This window comes from Silene latifolia, chromosome 7 (assembly GCF_048544455.1).
Source record: "Silene latifolia isolate original U9 population chromosome 7, ASM4854445v1, whole genome shotgun sequence".
Lineage (NCBI taxonomy): Eukaryota > Viridiplantae > Streptophyta > Magnoliopsida > Caryophyllales > Caryophyllaceae > Silene > Silene latifolia.
In genome coordinates this window covers 102321840-102341350 of record NC_133532.1, presented here as the reverse complement: position 1 = coordinate 102341350, position 19511 = coordinate 102321840, and the positions used below count along the sequence as shown (strand labels likewise).

Genomic DNA, 19511 nt, shown 5'->3' with positions numbered 1-19511 from the left:
CTTTTGAATATCTTCAGTATGTCTTAGAGAGCTTTTAAGAGATTGTGTCATTATTTCCACAATATGATATGTTCCATATTATATTCAAGTATGTTTATAATTTTTATTTATATTCTGGCCTGGTAAAAAATGTTATCATTAGAGTATAAGTTTCATATTATTTGCACACATATTTTAATTATGATAAAAAGAAAAGAAAAGAAATGTACGAATACTAATAGATAGTATAGTATTTGCTTATCAGTAAACCATGTTTGATGTCGAATTAGATGCGAAAAATATGGTGTATTTCTAAGTATATTATTGTCCCACATTGAAAAATTATGTAATTGTGTTGAATATAGAACATCTAAATAGTTAAATTATCCCACATCAAAAGATTATTATAAGGTGGAATGATCTCATGACTATAATAAGAGTATTATTGAATTTAGGTATCAGACCAAAATATTTTGAATCTTCCAATTATTGTACCAGTTGCAATGCACAAGTTTTACATTATAATTAAGTTAATTACCGTTGCAACGCACTGATATGAAAATAGTAAATATATTATGTAAAAAAGGGAGACTACTAGATAGAAAAATAAAAGATAAATTGATCATTAATTTAAGAGTAAATAAAAGGATACAAAAAATATCTCAAAAAAAGAGATGGAAAAATAATAATTTATACAATTATTTAAAAAGGAGTCACTAAAACCCGTTTTGACCCTAACCCGTCTTAACCCGACCCGCACGAACCCGTATTTCACAAAACCGAAATTGATCCTAACCCGACCCGAACAGTATAAACCCGACCTGTATAAACCCGTATTTTACAAACACGAAACTGACCCGATCCGTATTTTACCCGAACCCGTAACCCGTCCGCCCGACTCGTTTGACAGGTGTAGTTGGGTGTGATTTTAGATTTTCAATTGAAGAGGCTGGAGTCTGAAAACATGTTAAGGTTTAATACGACGAGAGGTGAAATTGGTTTGGTGAGTAGGAGGACAAAATGCGGAAGAGAACAGATCCATGACGCTCGCCCCAATGACATCCAACAGGGATTGTATTTGGACAAAATTAACCAAAAGAGAAGGAATTGGATTGGATTCGTAGCTCGTAGGTCAATTACTTTTGGTCTGCCTTCATCACCTAAATATTTGGTTCAGAAAAGTGATAGAGTGATTGAGAAAGAAAGTCTGGAAATGGCGAATCCCAGAAGCGATGATACCCAAAGACCCAGCATTACTCACGTTATTTTCGACATGGATGGTCTTTTGCTTGGTATTTCATTTATTTCTGCTCTTTTTAATTGCATTTTCAACCAACACTAAACAAATCCTAAATTCTCCCAATATCTGTCATCAACCGCTTAGATTCTACTTAGATGCTTAACCCTAGTAATCAATCAATCATGTTGTATTATGCAAAATTTGAGTTGGGTATTTCAGGGTTTAAACTTTAGCCTAGTGTCCACATATATGATAGATTTTAGTATGAATCTGCACTCTATAATGTATCTTTATCATCTGGTTATACAATCATCTTCTTATCGTCTGGTTAATTATTTCTTTGCTAAGTTGTAAACTTGAACAAGTCTTAATTTCAGTTATTTCAGAATTTGGCAATTAGGTTTTGGATTGCTGGTACAAAGTGTTACACTCTTTAAAATGGCTACATCTATAGAGAAGCCTCAGAAGAGATTAAAAAACAAGAGAGACAATGAAGAAGGAACATGTAGGGATCAATAAAGTGAGATGACAAAAGTTACTACAAGGACTAACTGTTATTCGTCATTTAGTTTTGGATGGATGAGTATTTCAACATGGTGAGGGTGTGGTTGTCCTTCCTAAAAGCTTACCCTTTATGTCTAACAAGTTTAAGCATTCCCCGGAAAAGGATTCCATAGAGAGCAACTTCATTTATTAAACAACAACAAACTACTTTTCAAAGATTTTTCATGTCTTCAGCGATGATGCATAGCCCTTGATCTCAATGTCACCTTTATTGATTAAGTTTCTGTTATTGCTAAAATGCTTCTTAGTTTTGTTCTCTCCCCCAAGATGTTCTCTGTCGAAGTTCATACAACTATGCAAGTCCTGTATTTACGAACTTCACTATAGTCGATATTTCCAAGCATGAAAACCTGTTCGCATTCTTGTCTTTTATTGCTGTAGATACCGAGAAGTTTTATACGGAGGTTCAAGAAATGATACTGGCAAGATACAATAAAACTTTTGATTGGCCTCTCAAAGCAAAAATGATGGGGAGGAAAGCATTAGAAGCTGCTAAGATCTTTGTTGAAGAAACTGGAATTAGCGACTCTCTTTCACCCGAAGACTTCCTTGTTGAGCGGGAGGCTATGCTGCAGAACCTGTTTCCAACCAGTGAGCTAATGCCTGGTACTCATCTCTTTTTAATTTTTATATTCCCCATTTTTTGCTCATTTGTAGAGGTCATCAGTTCCCAGTATTTTCACTCAAAATCTTCGTCCTTGCAAGTTTTCCCTATCTCAGATGCCTCAAAAGTTGCTCCTCTACAATTTCTGGAGTATCATAGATAACAGAGCCTTTCAATTGTTACACCTCTGTGTAGGATGCTATGTAGTCATGTAGCTTAATTCATCTGCAGTTCACGAAATGCTGAGGAACTTCATCAAACTGTCAATTCCTTACCTTTGTAAGGACACCAAGGACAATAAATAACCCTATGTTTGGATGGTGGGATTTGCAGGGGAGGGAGATAGGAAAAGGCAGCGGGACTTCATACTATTGTATCCAAACACACAGTTAGTGAAGTAAAGAAAGTGAGTATATTAAAAAAAAATAGTTCTTAATATTCATCTTGGATTGAACTTTTGTTCTAGTTGGAGACAAATGATATGTGCTGATTTACATAAAAAGAGACACAGTTGGTTGACAGAGGGGCGTCAGGTTATAGGGCATTAGTGTGCTTGAGCTGGAATGGATATTCGATCAAGCATTTTCATTTTTTTTCCTGAAATGAAGGACTAGCCTTAGACCATTAGTATGGAAGCCTTCGTGACAATTGTTCTGAAAACTAAGACACTGAATATGAGATTAATCTGGGTAGTGCTGCTTCTTTGTTGTGTGCTTAGTTAAGAGTCTTTAAACTTTTTTCCGTTACTCTGGTTTTCAAGTGTGCTTTGTTTGAACTTTGTTTTGACGCGCAACCAAAATCTGCGAATAGCTAAATGAGACTTGCTGGAAACTCGTTGACCAAAGGCGGATGGTACCTTTCTAGTTGGACCATGAATCATGATCTCTATTTCTAGGTTATTTATTACAACAACAACAACAACAACAACATCAAAGCCTTAATCCCAAAATGATTTGGCATCCATGGGTGAACGCACCCCTCAAAAATGCGAAAAAATAGAAAGGAAAAAGTAAGAAACAAAAGGGGAGTGAAACATAATACAAAAGCCGGGTAAACTTATAGGTATTAAAATCGAAGTCCGGTTTTTTTTTATAAAAACTTAGAATTTAAATCGAGGATAAAGATTAAAACGATTTTGAAAACCGAAGTAAAACTTAAGCGCCCGGAATACCTTAAAAGTGAACCAAGTATTAATATATAAGAAAGTTGTTGGTAAAAAGGTGTAATAAATCCGAAATAAACCAATAAATTTTAAATTACGAGGAATATTTTTGGTGTCCAATTTGTAACAATGTTTTAGTACATGGGTCTTGAAAATAGCTTTTACCACCCAAACGATCTAGATCATCTTTTTGAAACCTAATGGTCTGAATTCCCTAATGTAAGAAATAATTTGCTTTGCACCATCATGGTTAGTGCTCAAACTTTTACAGCACTCATTTGTGATGATCTGTTGGATGGCATTTGGAGATATAACATTCTACATGGAGCTTGGTGTTTTGATTGATAATATATTTATATGTGATGATTTCTCTATCTTACTGTGATAGATTGAGAAAGCTTGAGAGATTTTGGACGAGTGATGGAGAGGTGTGTGAACACAAGAGTGGGAATGATAGAGAAGGGAGAGTTATGACTTATGAGTACCTCTTTACAGGCCTTGATTGGAGATATATAATGTAGGAGTTAGGTGTCATAACAAGTTGTGAATTGTAATGGTGCCTTGCGGATAATGAATTTGGTTGCTTGAGATATTGGCATGGAGGAAAAAATAAGTTCATGTAGAGAAGCACTTGAACCAATTTTGAAAAGCCAATATTCTGATTGATAATTGTTTGTATCTGGTGTGAGGTAAAAGGGTCATATTTTAGTCCTAATCTACCTGCAAATGTGGTTTATACTTTATAGTATGGCTCAATCTGTAATTTGGCAGCATCCAATGATAAAATATCACCCATAAGTCAACAGTAACAGTGAGAAACTGAGAACATAGAAGAGCAATACATGAGAAGTTATGGTTTATCAATGCCTAGCGATTGAAAGACAGACACTCGGTAAAACCAAAGTCTTAGGAGAGCAGAGATGTGTGGGCTAAGGAAAATTTTCAAGTGTGGGAAAATATGACTGTAGTAATCCATTTGACATGTATTAAAGGAAATGGTAAAATCGAGCGAATGGGCCTAATAAGGAGGTTGATAAGTATGAATACAGTTGGCGGGTATTCTTGCAATGGTGTTAAGTCTTTAATTATAGCTATAATCACAACTATAGCTGCCCTCTGTCCATAATACATAGATATATAGGTGGAATGATTCTTAGCTCCTAGATAAAAGACGATTTCTTCTTTCCCCTCGCGAGTCGTGACTACCAATGTACCACTCACTTCCTATTGAATTGCTGTTAGCTTGTGGAGTTTATTATTTGGAAATTTGCCATTATTCTTGCAATTTGTACTGTAATATCGTCTATCCACTTGCCTTTCTGAGTAAGAGTATGCCCGTCTTCTATATTATAGCTTTCCATGGTTTGGCAATTTCATTCACTTCTAAATTGCATTTTGTCATAAATCTTACAAAAAGCAGGCCATAGAAATCTGAAACGCAACAGTACTGCAGTCTAATTTGTATAATCTCAATCATGATTGCAATTATTTACTGCTAGGTGGGCAAAAGGGGATCAAGTTTTGTGTGACACACAAGCAATATCCTTAGTCAATATCTTATCCATAAATGGATTTTCTTAGAGTCTACTGAGTTCAACATGTAGGGGAGCGGATAATTGCGGAAGGGAACATGTGTTAGCTTCGATTGCGTCATTTATCTTGGTTCCTGAAACCAACATATTTTGTCCACCTAAATTAAACTTTACCTTTAGGTTACCGGATTTACTCCACTTCCAGCTTGTTGCTAATTGGTTTAAACATACAGTATCGTGACACTAGTTTAAATTATACTCCCTTTGTACCAATCATTTGTTTACCTTTGATTAAAATACCCCTCACAAAGAATAAAAAAAGGTAAACAAATGATCGGGACGGAGAAAGTATGTAACAAAAGAGCGTATCACGTATCAGGTGTGATGTATTCATAACGGATTAGGTGACCTTGCTGCTATCTGTGTTTTATGAGGAGCAAGAGAACACACTATGAGCTGAATGCATTTCTATTCCCTCTGTCCTTATCCTCATTATATTTCTTTCCTAACTCAGTTTTTGAATTTCATGCCAAACCTGACATTTTGCTTTCATTTTCTTGAAATATAGGGGCTAGCAGGTTGATAAAACATCTGCATGCGCATGGGGTGCCTATTTGCATAGCTACTGGGTAAAGTTTTGCTATTAACTTCAAATTTTGTTGACCGTTCTCTCTGTATTTTTGTGGTTGAAGTTAGTGATACGCAGTTCAAGTTGAGCTGTTCTTTTGTACTAGTAGCTTCTGACGGTTTGCATGTTGAATGTTTTGACATAGTTCCCACAAACGACATTTTTTGCTGAAAACTCAAAACCACACTGAACTCATATCCTTGATGAATCATGTTGTTCTTGGAGATGATCCAGAAGTCAAGCAAGGAAAGCCAGCTCCTGATGGATTTTTGGCGGCTGCTAGAAGATTTGAGGTAAACTTTAGTGGACTGTTTTCGTATCATAAGGAGTCCAGAATCTTCCTCAACGTAGGCCGTAGGGTAACAGATAGGGTAACAGATCAGCTTTTAATGACAGGGTGGACCTGTGGATCCAAAAAAGTGTCTTGTATTTGAAGATGCACCAACAGGAGCGCAAGCTGGTAAAAATGCTGGAATGTAAGTGCTACCTCTAAATTGTTAGCCTTCATCTAAGCCTATTGGAGGACCCAGAAATAGTTGTTTATGGTGTCTCATTGTATTTCTTTCTATATTATATAAAAATATAATTCAAAAAATCACAAGGTAATTTTTTATTTTTTGGCAAAATACATAAAAAATTTGCTTTACTGCGTCCCGGGACCTTGGGTGAGTAATTGTGAGACGCCTATTAAGGCAAAAGAGTTTAAACTGTTTAGCATTCTGATCAGTTGCATATCTTGAAAGTTTGAAGGGGCAGATGAGCACTTTCATGGAGATTAATAATGGCTAATTCTTCAACGTTTTATAATCTTAAATAATCAAACTGTTCTTTTTTGACTTGGTGAATTGGTGTAGATGGGAAGTAGGAACTCGGTATTAACTTGTGTTCATGTCATCTTCCTGAACTTACGATGTTGGTGAAGTTAGGTGGTTCATATATTTTATGGTTAATCCTTTATTTTTATATAAACCATAAATCTACCCCTCCCGTCCACTTTTCTTTTCTTTACGTAATTTTCATCATAGATCATTCCGAAGTAGTGTCTATGTGCTTCTAAAAGACTAAAACATAGCTAAGGCACAACCGCTGCTTACATCTGACCCTTCATTACCTCTCCATGGTGGAACTTTGAAGCCTTTTCGACAGTTGGGCAATACTGTTGATGTCGATGCAATTAATGACTGAGAAGTACCTCAAGCTGTTTCAAACCTGCCTATTGTTGTAAAGCAAAATCCAGGAGAAAGTTGAAGATTGTCTTTAGCCTGGCTGGTGTAAGAAGTGACTATATACTGAGGCGTAATATCTCAGATGTCATGTCTGTGGATGTTATGAAAGTTGCAATAACATGATTGCTTGAAAGAGAATTGTATTTCATTATAAACTGAAAGTTCAGTTACAATGATGGATCATCTCTTCTATTTATACAATTATTAGGCTGTTATAAACCACCTTAGCTTATATTAACTAACTGCCAACTATACAACAGTTTCAACTGACATAACTAACTTCTAGTCAATATAACTAACTTCTATATCCAATCGATGTGCATCAACTGACATTTGGTTAGTTGCTAGAGTGAAGAAATATGAGGTGTTGAAAAATAACAAGAAAGTTGTTTGGTCCTGAGGTAAACTAAAAAACTGCTTCAAAGGAACTGTAGCGAACAATACAAAGTATTCAAAACAAGGATACTTTCTAGTAACGAGAATTTGAGGAATAAACCAAACCCGTCTTTGTTTTTTCTCACCCTATTGTTTTGTGTAATTATTTTATGTTTACTTTGGTGTGCAGGTCTGTGGTTATGGTACCTGATCCAAGGCTAGATAGCTCTTTTCATGAAATTGCTGATCAGGTTCTGAAATCCTTGATGGACTTCAATCCTGCTGAGTGGGGTTTGCCTCCTTTCCAAGATACACCCAACTAAGGTAACTAACTCATCATTACAGTCCCATTTTCACTCTAAATATATCATCAATTTTGTATTAAATTTGAACTTCTGCATCCTACTGTGCTTATTGACCGAAAAACATACATGCGTCTTTTACAGAGTTCAGGATTTCGCCTGGTATTTTATCAAGGTGCCAATCCTCTTATCGACTATACCTATGGTTGGAACTGAAGTTACTAATTCTTCTCACCTTCTTCTCCACAATCGAGCTTGATTGTAATTGGATTGTCGATTATTTTCTGAGCTACAAATGTGTTTTATTTTCATACTACTCGGTAGTTCATGAGCGACTCATGTTCTATTTTCAGCCATCTTAATAGGGATGTGTACTGATATTGCAGGTTTTTTTTTTTTTAAATAAAAAAGTTACATGGTTCCCCCCCCTATTTTTCTTTGTTGACAAGATTGTGTACATATGTAGACTTCATGTGATGGTAATGCCGTGATAGTTGAGTTGGAAGAGTAGTAATAGAACAGTGGAGAACGATTGGTAATTTGGTATGATATTAAATTTCCACCTTAGTAAGTCTTATAAACAAATGATTAATTTGTATGACAAGACATTGTCAAGGGTGGTGGGATCATGTGCATCTCTTATACACCACGATTTCTCTCTTAAAACGGGATAATATCCGTTTTAAATGGGTAAGTTGATAGATGAGACAAAGATAATAATTAAGGACTAACAAAATGTTTGTCTTAGGCCTGTTTTTTTAGACTGAAACGGATCTGATTTAAACTCAACTTATAGGATCTGAATCGAATCAACTTATTGGATCGAATCAACTTATAGGTCCGAATCGAATCGAATCGAAACTTATATGATCTGAACCGAACTGAACTTATAGGATTTGAATTGAACTTACACGATTTGAATTTAAATTAACTTAAATTAATTTAACTTAATTATTATTATTGTAACACCCCACGTTAATTGAAGAGGTCCATTGATAGACTTAAATGACTAGTGCTCAAAGGGATTGGAAGTACTACTTATATCAACAAAGTGCACTTTCTTTTATGGTCATCCATGCGAAAGAACTCCAAAGTTAAGCGTGCTTGGCTGGGAGTAGTCTTAGGATGTGTGACCTCCTGGGAAGGTTCTCGGGATGTACATGAGTAAAGACAAAATGCGCTATAAAGGACACGTGTTGATCTGTGGGCCATGTACACAGCCTGGTGAGCTATCATAAGTAACCGCTCCTGACCCGATTTGGGCCGGGGTGTTACAAGTGGTATCAGAGCAACCCTGCGACCGTGTGGTGATGGGAGACAGTTGTTATACGCTCTTGGAGGCAGTTGTTATACGCTCCATTGTGCTCACCCACCTAGCGGGGAAGGATTCTGGGTCAGCGGTTATGCTCTCAGACGCAACGAGGACGTTGCGTTCTTCAAGTGGGGGTGATTGTAACACCCCACGTTAATTGAAGAGGTCCATTGATAGGCTTAAATGACTAGTGCTCAAAGGAATTGGAAGTACTACTCATATCAACAAAATGCACTTTCTTTTATGGTCATCCATGCGAAAGAACTCCAAAGTTAAGCGTGCTTGGCTGTGAGTAGTCTTAGGATGAGTGACCTCCTGAGAAGGTTTCCGGGATGTGCATGAGTGAGGACAAAATGCGCTATGAAGGACATGTGTTGATCTGTGGGCCATGTACACAGCCTGTTGAGCTATCATAAGTAATCGCTCCCGACCCGGTTTGGGCCGGGGTGTTACAATTATTATTATTATTATTATTATTATTATTTTTATTTTATTTTTATTTTTTTTATGGGAAGGATGCGCGCAACTTTCATTAAAAGAAAAATAAAAGTTTACATGAAATTGGTGGGGAGCCGAGAGACAATCTGGGCTCCCACACCCTTAGCAATAGCAAAACATTATTATTATTATTATTATTGTTATTGTTATTGTTATTGTTATCATTGTTCTTGTTGTTATTTTTATTATTATTTTAATTTTTTTTTTTTATAAAACCGCAACTTTTATTATTATTATTATTATTATTATTATTATAAAAATAAGCGCAAACTTTTATTGAGATTAAACAAAAATTTTACAAGAAATTAGTGGACAGCCAATAGAGAACACTGATAAGAATATATAGTCTAAAACACAAGGTAAGATAATAACATTTTTCCGCTTTATATACATTGGTTTGTTCATACATTATACTCCCTCCTATTCTACATAAATGTCCCATTATTCATTTCCGTCTATTCACAATAATGTCCCATTGTCTATTTTTGGTAAACTTTTATACTTATTTTAATCACTTCAACCCCACAACAATACCCACTCAACCCAAAACAATACTTATTTTAATCATATCACTCACAATAATACCCCACAATACCTTCCCTCTCTCTAATTACCTCACCCCACCACAATACTTTACATTATTTAACTCATTTCCTTAATTCACGTGCCATGTCCACAATGGGACTATTATCCAGAATAGAAGGGAGTACTACGGTTACATTATGATAAAAAATAATGAGAAGTGTGATAATTTTGTTTTAAAAATAATAATGTATATATGTATCGAATAATTAATAATATCAAATATTTTTGCGTCGGTTTTTAAAAATAATATTCTGTATATAACTTTTCTAAACTGAAATTATAGGATGTGAACTGAACTTATAGGATCTGAACTGAACTGAACTGAACTTATAAAATCTGAACTGAACTGAACTGAACTTATAAGATCTGAACTGAACTTGATTTGAAGTAAACGTAAGTTAAGTGACTTTAAATTCAAAAGAACAAGCCCTTATAGTTTATATATATAAAATAAAGTATATTTAATCTTTTTTTATTTTAAAATGGATGTTGTCCTCGTATTAAGAGAGTTACTCTACAATTCTACATCCATGAGTTAGGAACCGAGAGTCTTTCCAAAGTGAGTGATCCAATTGCAAGTTGTAAAACTTTTTTCAGTTTCTTTTTTTTCTGGTGCGTATGAGGGGCAACCCCCAAAACATAGATAACTAACTCGAAACTACACGGGGAAAGCTACCCCTAATAAATCTTCCCAAAGGATGGAGTGGAGGCCATCAAGTGAATTTTTCGAGGAAAGTGATGGAAGTCGATGAATTGACTCTCACATTAGCTAGCCAGTCAGCTCCTCTATTTCCTTCTCTAAAGACGTGATCGAGCTTGACCACCCAACCCTCCAAGTTGATAAGCTCTTTGCAACGTAACACTAAGGGACAGAGATTATTACCGAGTACTTGTTCCTCCCTTATGAGGTTAACGCAGACGATATTATCCATATTGACTAAGAGATTGGTCAGACCGAGTTGTTTAGCGGCTTTAGCCCACTCAAGCCCCATCACAAGAGCTCTCATTTCAGCTCTCATGGAAATACAATTCCCACACGAGAAGAAAAAGGCATACATGAAGTTTCCCGCTGCATCCCGAAACACCCCACCACATTCCGCTGGTCCTGGGTTACCTTTCGAGTTGTTTATTCAGGTTGATAAGGTCATTTGTCTAATTAATTTCAAACCAAGCGCCAACCTTTATAATTAGAGACATATTTTCCAAGTTGAAAGGAACTCCTGCACAAAATCAAGGGCAAATTAGAAATTGAATTCAATAGGGTTAAAATGGGAAAGCAATTAATTCCATTTTTCCTTTCTTTATACTACTTGTGAGTTGTGAGCTAAATGAGCTAATTTATAAATTTTAACTATTTGATTTTTTTTTTAGTAAAGCCTATAGTATTTTTTTTTTGGCAATGTGAGGAGACTTGGTTAATCGACGATCAACATATAACATCCTTGATGTGAATGATTAAGCAACTGAATGAGAAGTCCGGTGGGGAGCGGGGAACATATACATTGATAATTGTTAGTATTAGGTTGTAAATTGTAAAAGGGTGATTACGTAAGGTTCAAATTGTAGAGGGTAATTTCGTAATTTATGCGGGCGATATTGGAAATTTTCAGGCGACAAAAAGAAAAAATTATTTAAAACTATTAAAATGAACACAACTTAATAGAGGGCATAAAGATAAGGCGGTAATTCACATAAACAAAGTGTGAGATTTTAATACACAAAAAAATAAATAAAAAAACTTTATTACATCAAGATGAAAAAAAAAAAAAAAGATCAAGACTTCAAAAAAAAAATGCAATAATTGTTTGTGTTTGTTAAAAGGCGGGCCTCTTTAAATAAAGCAAGTAATGAACCGCAAAAGGTACATAATGTAACAAAGAAAATCATGTCTCAAAGGAGATAAAAGATCAAGAAAATTGATTGATTTTTTTTCTACCACTAAATTTCCGAAGAATAACATAAAAACCTACGTTTTCATTAAATATGGAAGAAGATGAATTGATGTTTTGAGATCTTTTAAAAATTTGCAAAAAAAAAAAATTCCGATACTAAGTTCTCATACCTTAGTTGTTGGGAAAGAATGTGATTATATACGACTTCTGGTCGACCTAATACAGATTAGAGGTATATAAATAAGTTGGCTTAAGGTTGAGGCTGAATTTGCACGTTAGAACTTACATTTACAAACTTGTTGACGATAATACATCCGTACTTGTTTTCAAATGGAAAGATAAAACTGGTTAATATTGCTGACTCATTAGCACATATGTTTTGTAAATTTGTAAGTTTAATTTGTTAATTACCAGCCTAATTTTATATGAAACTAATTAAAATTGACTTATAATAAATTAAAATTAAAAATAAGAGTTTAAACAAATTAAACCGATCTAAACCAAACTAAATTTAATCATGGGGAAAGACCTAGGGTTGAGCATCAGCTCAAGATCGGACTGGACCAAATCGGACTGAAGATCGAAAACAATTTTTTCGTGGACCGAAGATTAGACTTAAAACTTTCGGTCTTGGACCGAACTGAACCGGGAATATTCGGCCCGGTCTGGTCTTAGACCGAAATGGACCCAAAATTATTTTTTCCACTATTTTGTATCTGATAAATACATTTAAATTCGGCTAAATCAATTGCATTGAATATTAGGCGATTGTTTTTATGAAAATAATTGTTAATTAATTTATAATATATTTTGAAGATAAAATGATCATTTATTTTGTGATTTTTTAAAGATTAGTCTTTAAAAGCATAATATTCGATCCAGACCTAAATTAACTGTTTGTGGACTAGACTGGATCGAAATCTAAAAAAACGTGAACCGAGTACTGGACCTAAAAGAATTTGATCCAATTTCGGTCTAGACCAAATAATCTGATCGAGTCCATTTTTCGGGTTCGAACCTAAGATTGTTCACTCCTAGACCCTAAGACCATTTTCCTTTGTGATTTACCCAAAGTGACGAGTCCTCACCTATAGGAAGAGTAACAAAAATTACCCGGGAAACCCTCTCTCTATACCAAAACTTCAAACAAAACAAAACAAAGAAGTATATACTTGAAAAAATTGAAGTAAAAAATCCGAACGTTAAAATCGCCTTCTCTCTCTCTCTCTCTTCCTCCGCCATTCCCCTTCTCTTCTCTCTCTACCTCTATCAATTCTTCTCAAATCACCCCAACAAATTAAAAAATAAATCCCATTAAAAAAATATTCAAACAAAAACATTAAAATCAAAATATATAAACACGATTATGATAAAGGTCTGACATGGCGGCCATGGCACCGGAACGAGGAGTAGGAGGATCAACTTCTACTAATAATGGCGGCAACAATGGCGCCAGAACTCTTCACAATTTCTCTCTACCTCCTTGTTTATCGTGGGGCACTCAAAAACTCCTTCGATGCTCTAACTCTACCTCCTCCTTAAACGACGCCGTTACTGGCTCTCCTCCTTCGAAACGGCGTCGTCACAGCCCCCGCGATGATAATCAGATTGAAGTCATGCGTGAGAAGCTCATGTTTGATCTTCGCTCTGAGGTTGATAAGATGCGCGCCGTCTTTTTAGGTAACGGACATCCGCCACCGGCGCCGCCATTGAATGCTGCGGCGGCGACAACAGAGGTGCGACCGTGGAATTTGCGGACGCGGCGTGCTGCGTGCGGTGGTGATCGGGTGGCGTCGCCAGTGAGGCAAGAAGTTGTGTCGGTGGCGGCGGAGGAGGAGGAGGCGGTTCCGAGAGCGAAGTTTTCGGTGCCGTTATCGAGGCAGGAGGTTGAAGATGATTTCGTTGCGATGTTAGGGAGACGGCCGCCGAGGAAGCCGAAGAAACGTCCTCGTTATATTCAGAAGCAATTAGAGGTACTCATCTCTCTTCGATTAATTTTGTTAACTTTCTTCTTATTTATTGATTGATTTCAGTTGAATTGTGGTGATTTGATCGTAGTTTGAGACTTTCATTGTAAAAAATGTCAATTTTGATCAAAATCTGAGATTTTTTTTTTTTTTTTTTTTTTTTTTGGCGAAAATTGAGATGATATTGATTGTGTGGATGTTTGAATTTTGGTGCAGACGGTATTCCCAGGCGTGTGGTTGTCGGAGATTACGGCGGATATGTACAAAGTTGATGAAACTCCGGAGCCTCCCAAGGTATGTTTATATCACCATTTGAATGAAGAAAGTTTCCGTTTTCTTATTGTTTTAGTTGGCTACTTGGCTGCCATTGGCGATAATAAGGATGTCTTTGGATCGGTTATAGTTGGAACCGGCTATATTTGTTTGTTTCGATCTTTATGATTTCTGATCCTGGTTGCTGTTTAGTAACTCATGCTGTAGATGAATTGATAACCATTTTTCATATAGTTTGAGTTGTAACTGGTCCAGCAATTCATGATAGATACAGGATACTCAATGAACTTATACGATATCCTCGAATGAGTTGATGATCCCAGACTAAAAAAGAACAACTTCCCTGTTTGTTGTGGCATCAACTATTGAGATTTGTTTCTAAATGTTCAATTGGTGAGAGTGTTAGTCAATGAATTACCTTGCATTAGCTGCTCCTGCTTGTTGGCTTTGAATAGGATGGAACAAAGCAGAATGAATCAGTTATCTATCCGCGCTTTTAGATTTGTGAAATTGCAGTCACCTGGCGCAATTTTATAATGGCCGTCTCTTTGTAGAACAGACGGGTAAAGGTGCATACATTGATATATATGACCTCCTTACATTGCCTGCCCAGTGATTGTGAGGCCCCAATTCGTGACTTCGAGGTAGGACGCGAGTATTTTGAGGCACTACTGTAATGATAGCCCTTGCTGGTATATGAGATACTATTCCTGAAAATTAAGGCATTAGCTGAATGGTTTGTTTTCTAGTAACCCTGAATCTGCGTTTTAAGTGGATGATTGTCTGTTACTTTTGTGATTGAATGTCGTAACAATATGCTTCCATTCTTTTTTGTCGATTAGTACTTCAGCTCTGTTTGTTTTTGTACCTTTTGCAGTAAAAAACGAGGCGAGGAACAGTTGGAGCTCGCGGTGATGTCCTATGAATGATCATCATACAGGAAGTCTTGAACTCTTCTTTTTCATTGACATTGGTAAATTTGTGAGCCACTGGTACTATAGCAACAATATATGTAGAGTAGCAAGTAGCAAACTAGAAACCGTTCCGAATTATAAGAAATGTGAAGTTTCTTATATATCTTGTGTAACTACAAGTAGAACAGCCATAATAGAGTTACGCTTCTTCCATCATCAATGACGATGAAGCTCTTGCTTTTTTTTCCCCTTCTATTTTGAAAAATAATTGTGATTGAAAACTGCAAGTGTTTGCTTCTGGTTGTTTTTTTCATGTCCTGCGAACTGTAAATTCTGTAATATCATGCAATTAACTCTTCTATAAGTCTGGTATCGGATGTCGAAGGAACTTCTACAAGACTGTTGCGACAAATATCTTTCTACACTGCAAATTTATCAAGTGATTGATTAGGGTGTTAAGATAATGAACTTCTTGCTCGAAAATATTGTACAGAATTCATAGAATTTTTATGATAGATGTTTATACTCCCGCATCTTTTGATGACTAGACTCTCCGCCATAATCAAGCGTGAAAATAAATTTGAGGAATAGAGATGTCACTCTCCTTTTTAAAAGCGACTTTCGCTGTAAAAAAAAAAAACAAAGTGACTTTTGTTCTCTTCATACACAAACCCGGTGATTTATAATAAACGACTAATTGACTACTACCGAATATTAATATAGAAGACAAATTTGAAATAGAACTTCAGTTTTTGGGATTACAAGAGGAACACAGATTGTGGATTGGTACGACTTGATCCCAAATTTAAGCTGCTCTCTCTGTGTTCACTTTTTTAGGCCATCTGTTTTTGGAAAGAAATGTGCAAAGCGTCGCTAATGTTTGGTAGTTCTTCCTTTCCTCAATTTCGACTTTGCCGGCAATATCCTTATTCTTTTGGCCACTCTCACGAAATCTCTGCATCACATCCATCAACAACCAGGTAAATATTGTGCACGTACCTAGTCCAGAAACATGTGGAGTACTTACAACCAGAGTGGGCAAGTTTGACCCGACCTCATAGAACCCGAGAATTTTGCAAATCAAAACCGACTTGACCCGACTCCAACCCGAGCAAATCCGACCTGGTAGAACCCGGGAATTTTGCAAATTGAAACCAACCCGTAACTTGACACGACCGGATGATCGGTGACCCAAACCCGAACAAGACCCGACCCGATTAAATTGATAACCCGACAATTATTAAGCTTTAATATTGGTCACAATAAAAGTGATTTAGTGTTTAAATTTGATACGTTTGACTTAATAAATCGAGAAACAATAATTTTGGAGAGAGACTTATAAATTTTTGTCGCCTTTTTTTTGAATAAATACCAATATACCATAACTTTATCATAGATGGTTCAAAACTTACTATGTCATGATCATAATTGTGACATGAGTTTTTCTTGTCTCATCCAAACCTTTAAGAAAACGTTTTTCCACACAACCTTTAATATAATTTTTTTTTTTTTGCCAAAAACGACATTCTGATCGGATTCCGTCAACTTAAAGCATTTTTGGTCACTTAAATGTTTCGCACGTGGGAACCTACTTTGATTCCCTTTAGCCCACCACTTGCAACCAACAACCACCACAACTACGACCTACATTATTACACTCCTCTCTACCTACATACCAAAGTTTAGACTAAACAAAGCATCATAACTCCATTAAATGACCCACGAAAAACTCCTGACCACCCGCTGTAAACTCAGACCTTACACTCCCCTTTACCTACATACCAGCCTTATATTACACACAAATCGACCCCACATAAGGCCACCTTTGACCACCTTTGACCACCGTGTTAGCAACCTCTGGAAAGCCTGTACTCTCACCTTTTCAACGAGTCCAAGAACACCATAAACCGACCATGTTTGCTATATCAAACATCGACTGAAAGTCACTCCATTGATAGTGGTCAGAAAATGCAAGTTGACAGAATCCAGCTAAAATATGTTGTGTTTGACAAAAAAAAACTATATACTCGTATTAAAGGTTGTGTTTGACAATTTTTTTTTAAAGGTGTTTGAAAATTTTGTTTTTTTAAAGGTTGTATTTGACAAAAAACTCCGTGACATTACATATTTGGATTTTGCCTTTTTAAGGTTTACTATCTATGGCTTATATGGAGTATTTGATATAAATACATATTGTTCATTAGGGGAGAGTACGTATCGGATATCCGATTCAAAGTGTTAGTTCGGATTGGATATCCATATTACAAATTTCCGAAGTTAGATATCCATACTCAAACCAAATGTTTCGGATATCCAATGTTCGGATATCCAAAATAATCGGTTCGGATGCAGATATCCATCGCATATCCATATTTTGGAATTTACTTTAAATTAAGTTAGAAACACGATCATATTCATCATCTTACACGATGATTTTCTTTAGTATTCTTACTCCAATGTTCTCGATATAAATTTTAAGTACCACTTACATATTTTTCTAATATTTTAAACTTTTATTAAGTTGTTGTATCAGATAAAATTGTATTTTCTCGAAATTATACTAGAAAACTATAGTTTCAGATCGGATCGGATATCCAAATGTTTTAATTCTAATATCCATATCCAAACCAAAACCAAATATTTTGGATCGGATATCTGAACCAAACTTAACTTTCGGATCAGATATCCATAAATTCGGATCATATACGGATCGGATATCGAATCGGTTTGGATAATCGGATTTTTCGCTGAGCCCTACAGTGTTCATACCTACTAAGGTGAGCCCAAAACTAAATTTTTGTTGTCCTGTCACATACTCTCTCCTATTCTAAATAAACTTCCTTATTTCTTTTTTCTTCTATTCATAATAACTTCCTTTTTTCTATTTTTGATAGGCGTTTGTGTGGTCCAAATTTAATTGTATGCTAGGGTTCCTTAAATTTTGTCCATGAGAGGAATATGAAAGTTTATTTAGAATATGAGGGAGTATACAACAAGTAATAACAATTTGATCTCCCTCTAGTTAATTAATATTTCCTCTATGCCGGTCATTTGTTTACATTTTTTCATTTTGAGCTGTCTCACTTAATTGTTTACATTTCTATTTTAAGAATGTCTTTGATTGGCAATTTAATTATCTACACTCAATTTGGTTCAATGCATATCTTTTTTCCTTAATCTTTGTGCCGAAACCAAAGATAAACAAATGATCGGGACGAGGGAATACTTGGTACTAGTAGTAGCAATATGTTGTTAGTCCAGCTTCGAGAAAAAAAGCAACAACTTATTGGTTCTGGAAATTGGAAACTACTCAGTTATTACAAAGGGAAAATATAGTGTGTGTTTTTCAAGTAACAATGGGCAGATTATTCCTGATCTACAAATTTGAAAGCAATTTAACTACTTATGTAGGGCAAATCACACGTCAAGAAAAAAAAAAAAGAGGGAAATTATTATGTTTTTTTCTCATAACATGTAATCAATTAATTAACTAATTATCGTCTGTGAATTATGAGTTTCGGCTGTGATCTATTGTTACAATAGGTCCGTTTTAACCATCAGGTTAAGACTTTATCGATAACCACCCTCTCACTTATAAATGTACACCTTACACATACAATGGAGTGTTGGAGGAGGGTGTGACGATATTTAGTTTTCCCTTTTTTTCCAAATTATAATGTCAAATAAAAGCGTCGCCCAAAAAACCGTAAAACCTCATAACGGGCATAAAAAACAACAATTAAGGGACAATGTTAATAAAGAACATACTTCCAATGAAGGTCACCAGCAAGAAGAAGATCATTCTCCAAGTCTTCATAAGCAACAAGATGACCAGGAATCGCATTCGAAATATCAACTCCTTGTTCTTCTTTTCCTTTCCCTTCACCATTATTATTATCAGTACCAGAACATTGCTCTACGTTCAATGTATCCGCAAACATTTGACGAAGAGCCTTAGCCAAGCTTTGGTAGTTACCATGGCTTTGTAAGTTAATGCGTTGGCATATCGAACGACCCTCTAGCACCACCGTCACTGCTGGGACAATGTTTCGTACTAATTCCCGGTCACGATCAACACCGTCTACTAATGATCTCCCTTGGTTTATAATGTGGGGTGGTTTTGGCACGAACATTGTTGTTGATGATGAGGATGATGTGGGAGTGTTATTAGGGTTATTAGTGAGAAGTCTAGTGTAGAAACTATCATGCCATCTTCTTTTTAAGGCTTCTTGCCTTTGAATAATATCAATATTATTATTATTGTTGTTATTGTTATTGTTATTGTTCATGTTATATTCTATGTTATTATGATTGTAATTTACGGTATTTAACAATTTATGAAGAATTAATTATTAGTAGGTAAATTGTAACAATGGAAGTATAAATAGAATGAAAAAGAGCGAGGAGAAGTAGTCGGTGGATGAGGTAGTTAGTGTGAGCTATCAAGCAAAGCTTTTG

General features: G+C 35.7%; 3 protein-coding genes across 3 annotated transcripts; 2 read left to right on the top strand and 1 right to left on the bottom strand.

The window, feature by feature from the left end:
- The first annotated feature begins 947 nt into the window (after positions 1-947).
- On the top strand, positions 948-8001 carry LOC141592435 ((DL)-glycerol-3-phosphatase 2). Its single transcript, XM_074413108.1, has 7 exons — positions 948-1271; positions 2165-2389; positions 5650-5710; positions 5855-6002; positions 6106-6185; positions 7501-7634; positions 7757-8001. The coding sequence occupies exons 1-6, from the start codon at positions 1193-1195 to the stop codon at positions 7631-7633; spliced, it is 726 nt and encodes a 241-aa protein (XP_074269209.1). The 5' UTR covers positions 948-1192; the 3' UTR covers position 7634; positions 7757-8001.
- Positions 8002-13083: 5082 nt separating this feature from the next.
- Positions 13084-15302, top strand: LOC141592433 (uncharacterized). Its single transcript, XM_074413106.1, has 3 exons — positions 13084-13872; positions 14083-14160; positions 15017-15302. Exons 1-3 carry the CDS (start codon positions 13282-13284, stop codon positions 15017-15019), a joined length of 672 nt encoding a protein of 223 aa, XP_074269207.1. The 5' UTR covers positions 13084-13281; the 3' UTR covers positions 15020-15302.
- A 223-nt stretch (positions 15303-15525) lies between these two features.
- Positions 15526-19398, bottom strand: LOC141592434 (auxin-responsive protein IAA33). Its single transcript, XM_074413107.1, has 2 exons — positions 18822-19398; positions 15526-16008 (listed from the first exon to the last, which is right to left on the bottom strand). Exons 1-2 carry the CDS (start codon positions 19340-19342, stop codon positions 15927-15929), a joined length of 603 nt encoding a protein of 200 aa, XP_074269208.1. The 5' UTR covers positions 19343-19398; the 3' UTR covers positions 15526-15926.
- Between the last annotated feature and the right edge of the window lie 113 nt (positions 19399-19511).

What these genes read in the sequence shown, in the direction of transcription:
- LOC141592435 (XM_074413108.1), top strand. Translation starts at nt 1,193, where the DNA reads ATGGCGAATCCCAGAAGCGATGATACCCAAAGACCCAGCATTACTCAC. An exon ending in CATGGATGGTCTTTTGCTTG is followed by an intron (nt 1,272 to 2,164) that starts GTATTTCATTTA and finishes TTATTGCTGTAG; the next exon opens with ATACCGAGAAGTTTTATACG. An exon ending in CGGCTGCTAGAAGATTTGAG is followed by an intron (nt 6,003 to 6,105) that starts GTAAACTTTAGT and finishes TTTTAATGACAG; the next exon opens with GGTGGACCTGTGGATCCAAA.
- LOC141592433 (XM_074413106.1), top strand. Translation starts at nt 13,282, where the DNA reads ATGGCGGCCATGGCACCGGAACGAGGAGTAGGAGGATCAACTTCTACT. An exon ending in ATATTCAGAAGCAATTAGAG is followed by an intron (nt 13,873 to 14,082) that starts GTACTCATCTCT and finishes ATTTTGGTGCAG; the next exon opens with ACGGTATTCCCAGGCGTGTG.
- LOC141592434 (XM_074413107.1), bottom strand. Translation starts at nt 19,342, where the DNA reads ATGAACAATAACAATAACAATAACAACAATAATAATAATATTGATATT. An exon ending in GCTGGTGACCTTCATTGGAA is followed by an intron (nt 16,009 to 18,821) that starts GTATGTTCTTTA and finishes GATGTGATGCAG; the next exon opens with AGATTTCGTGAGAGTGGCCA.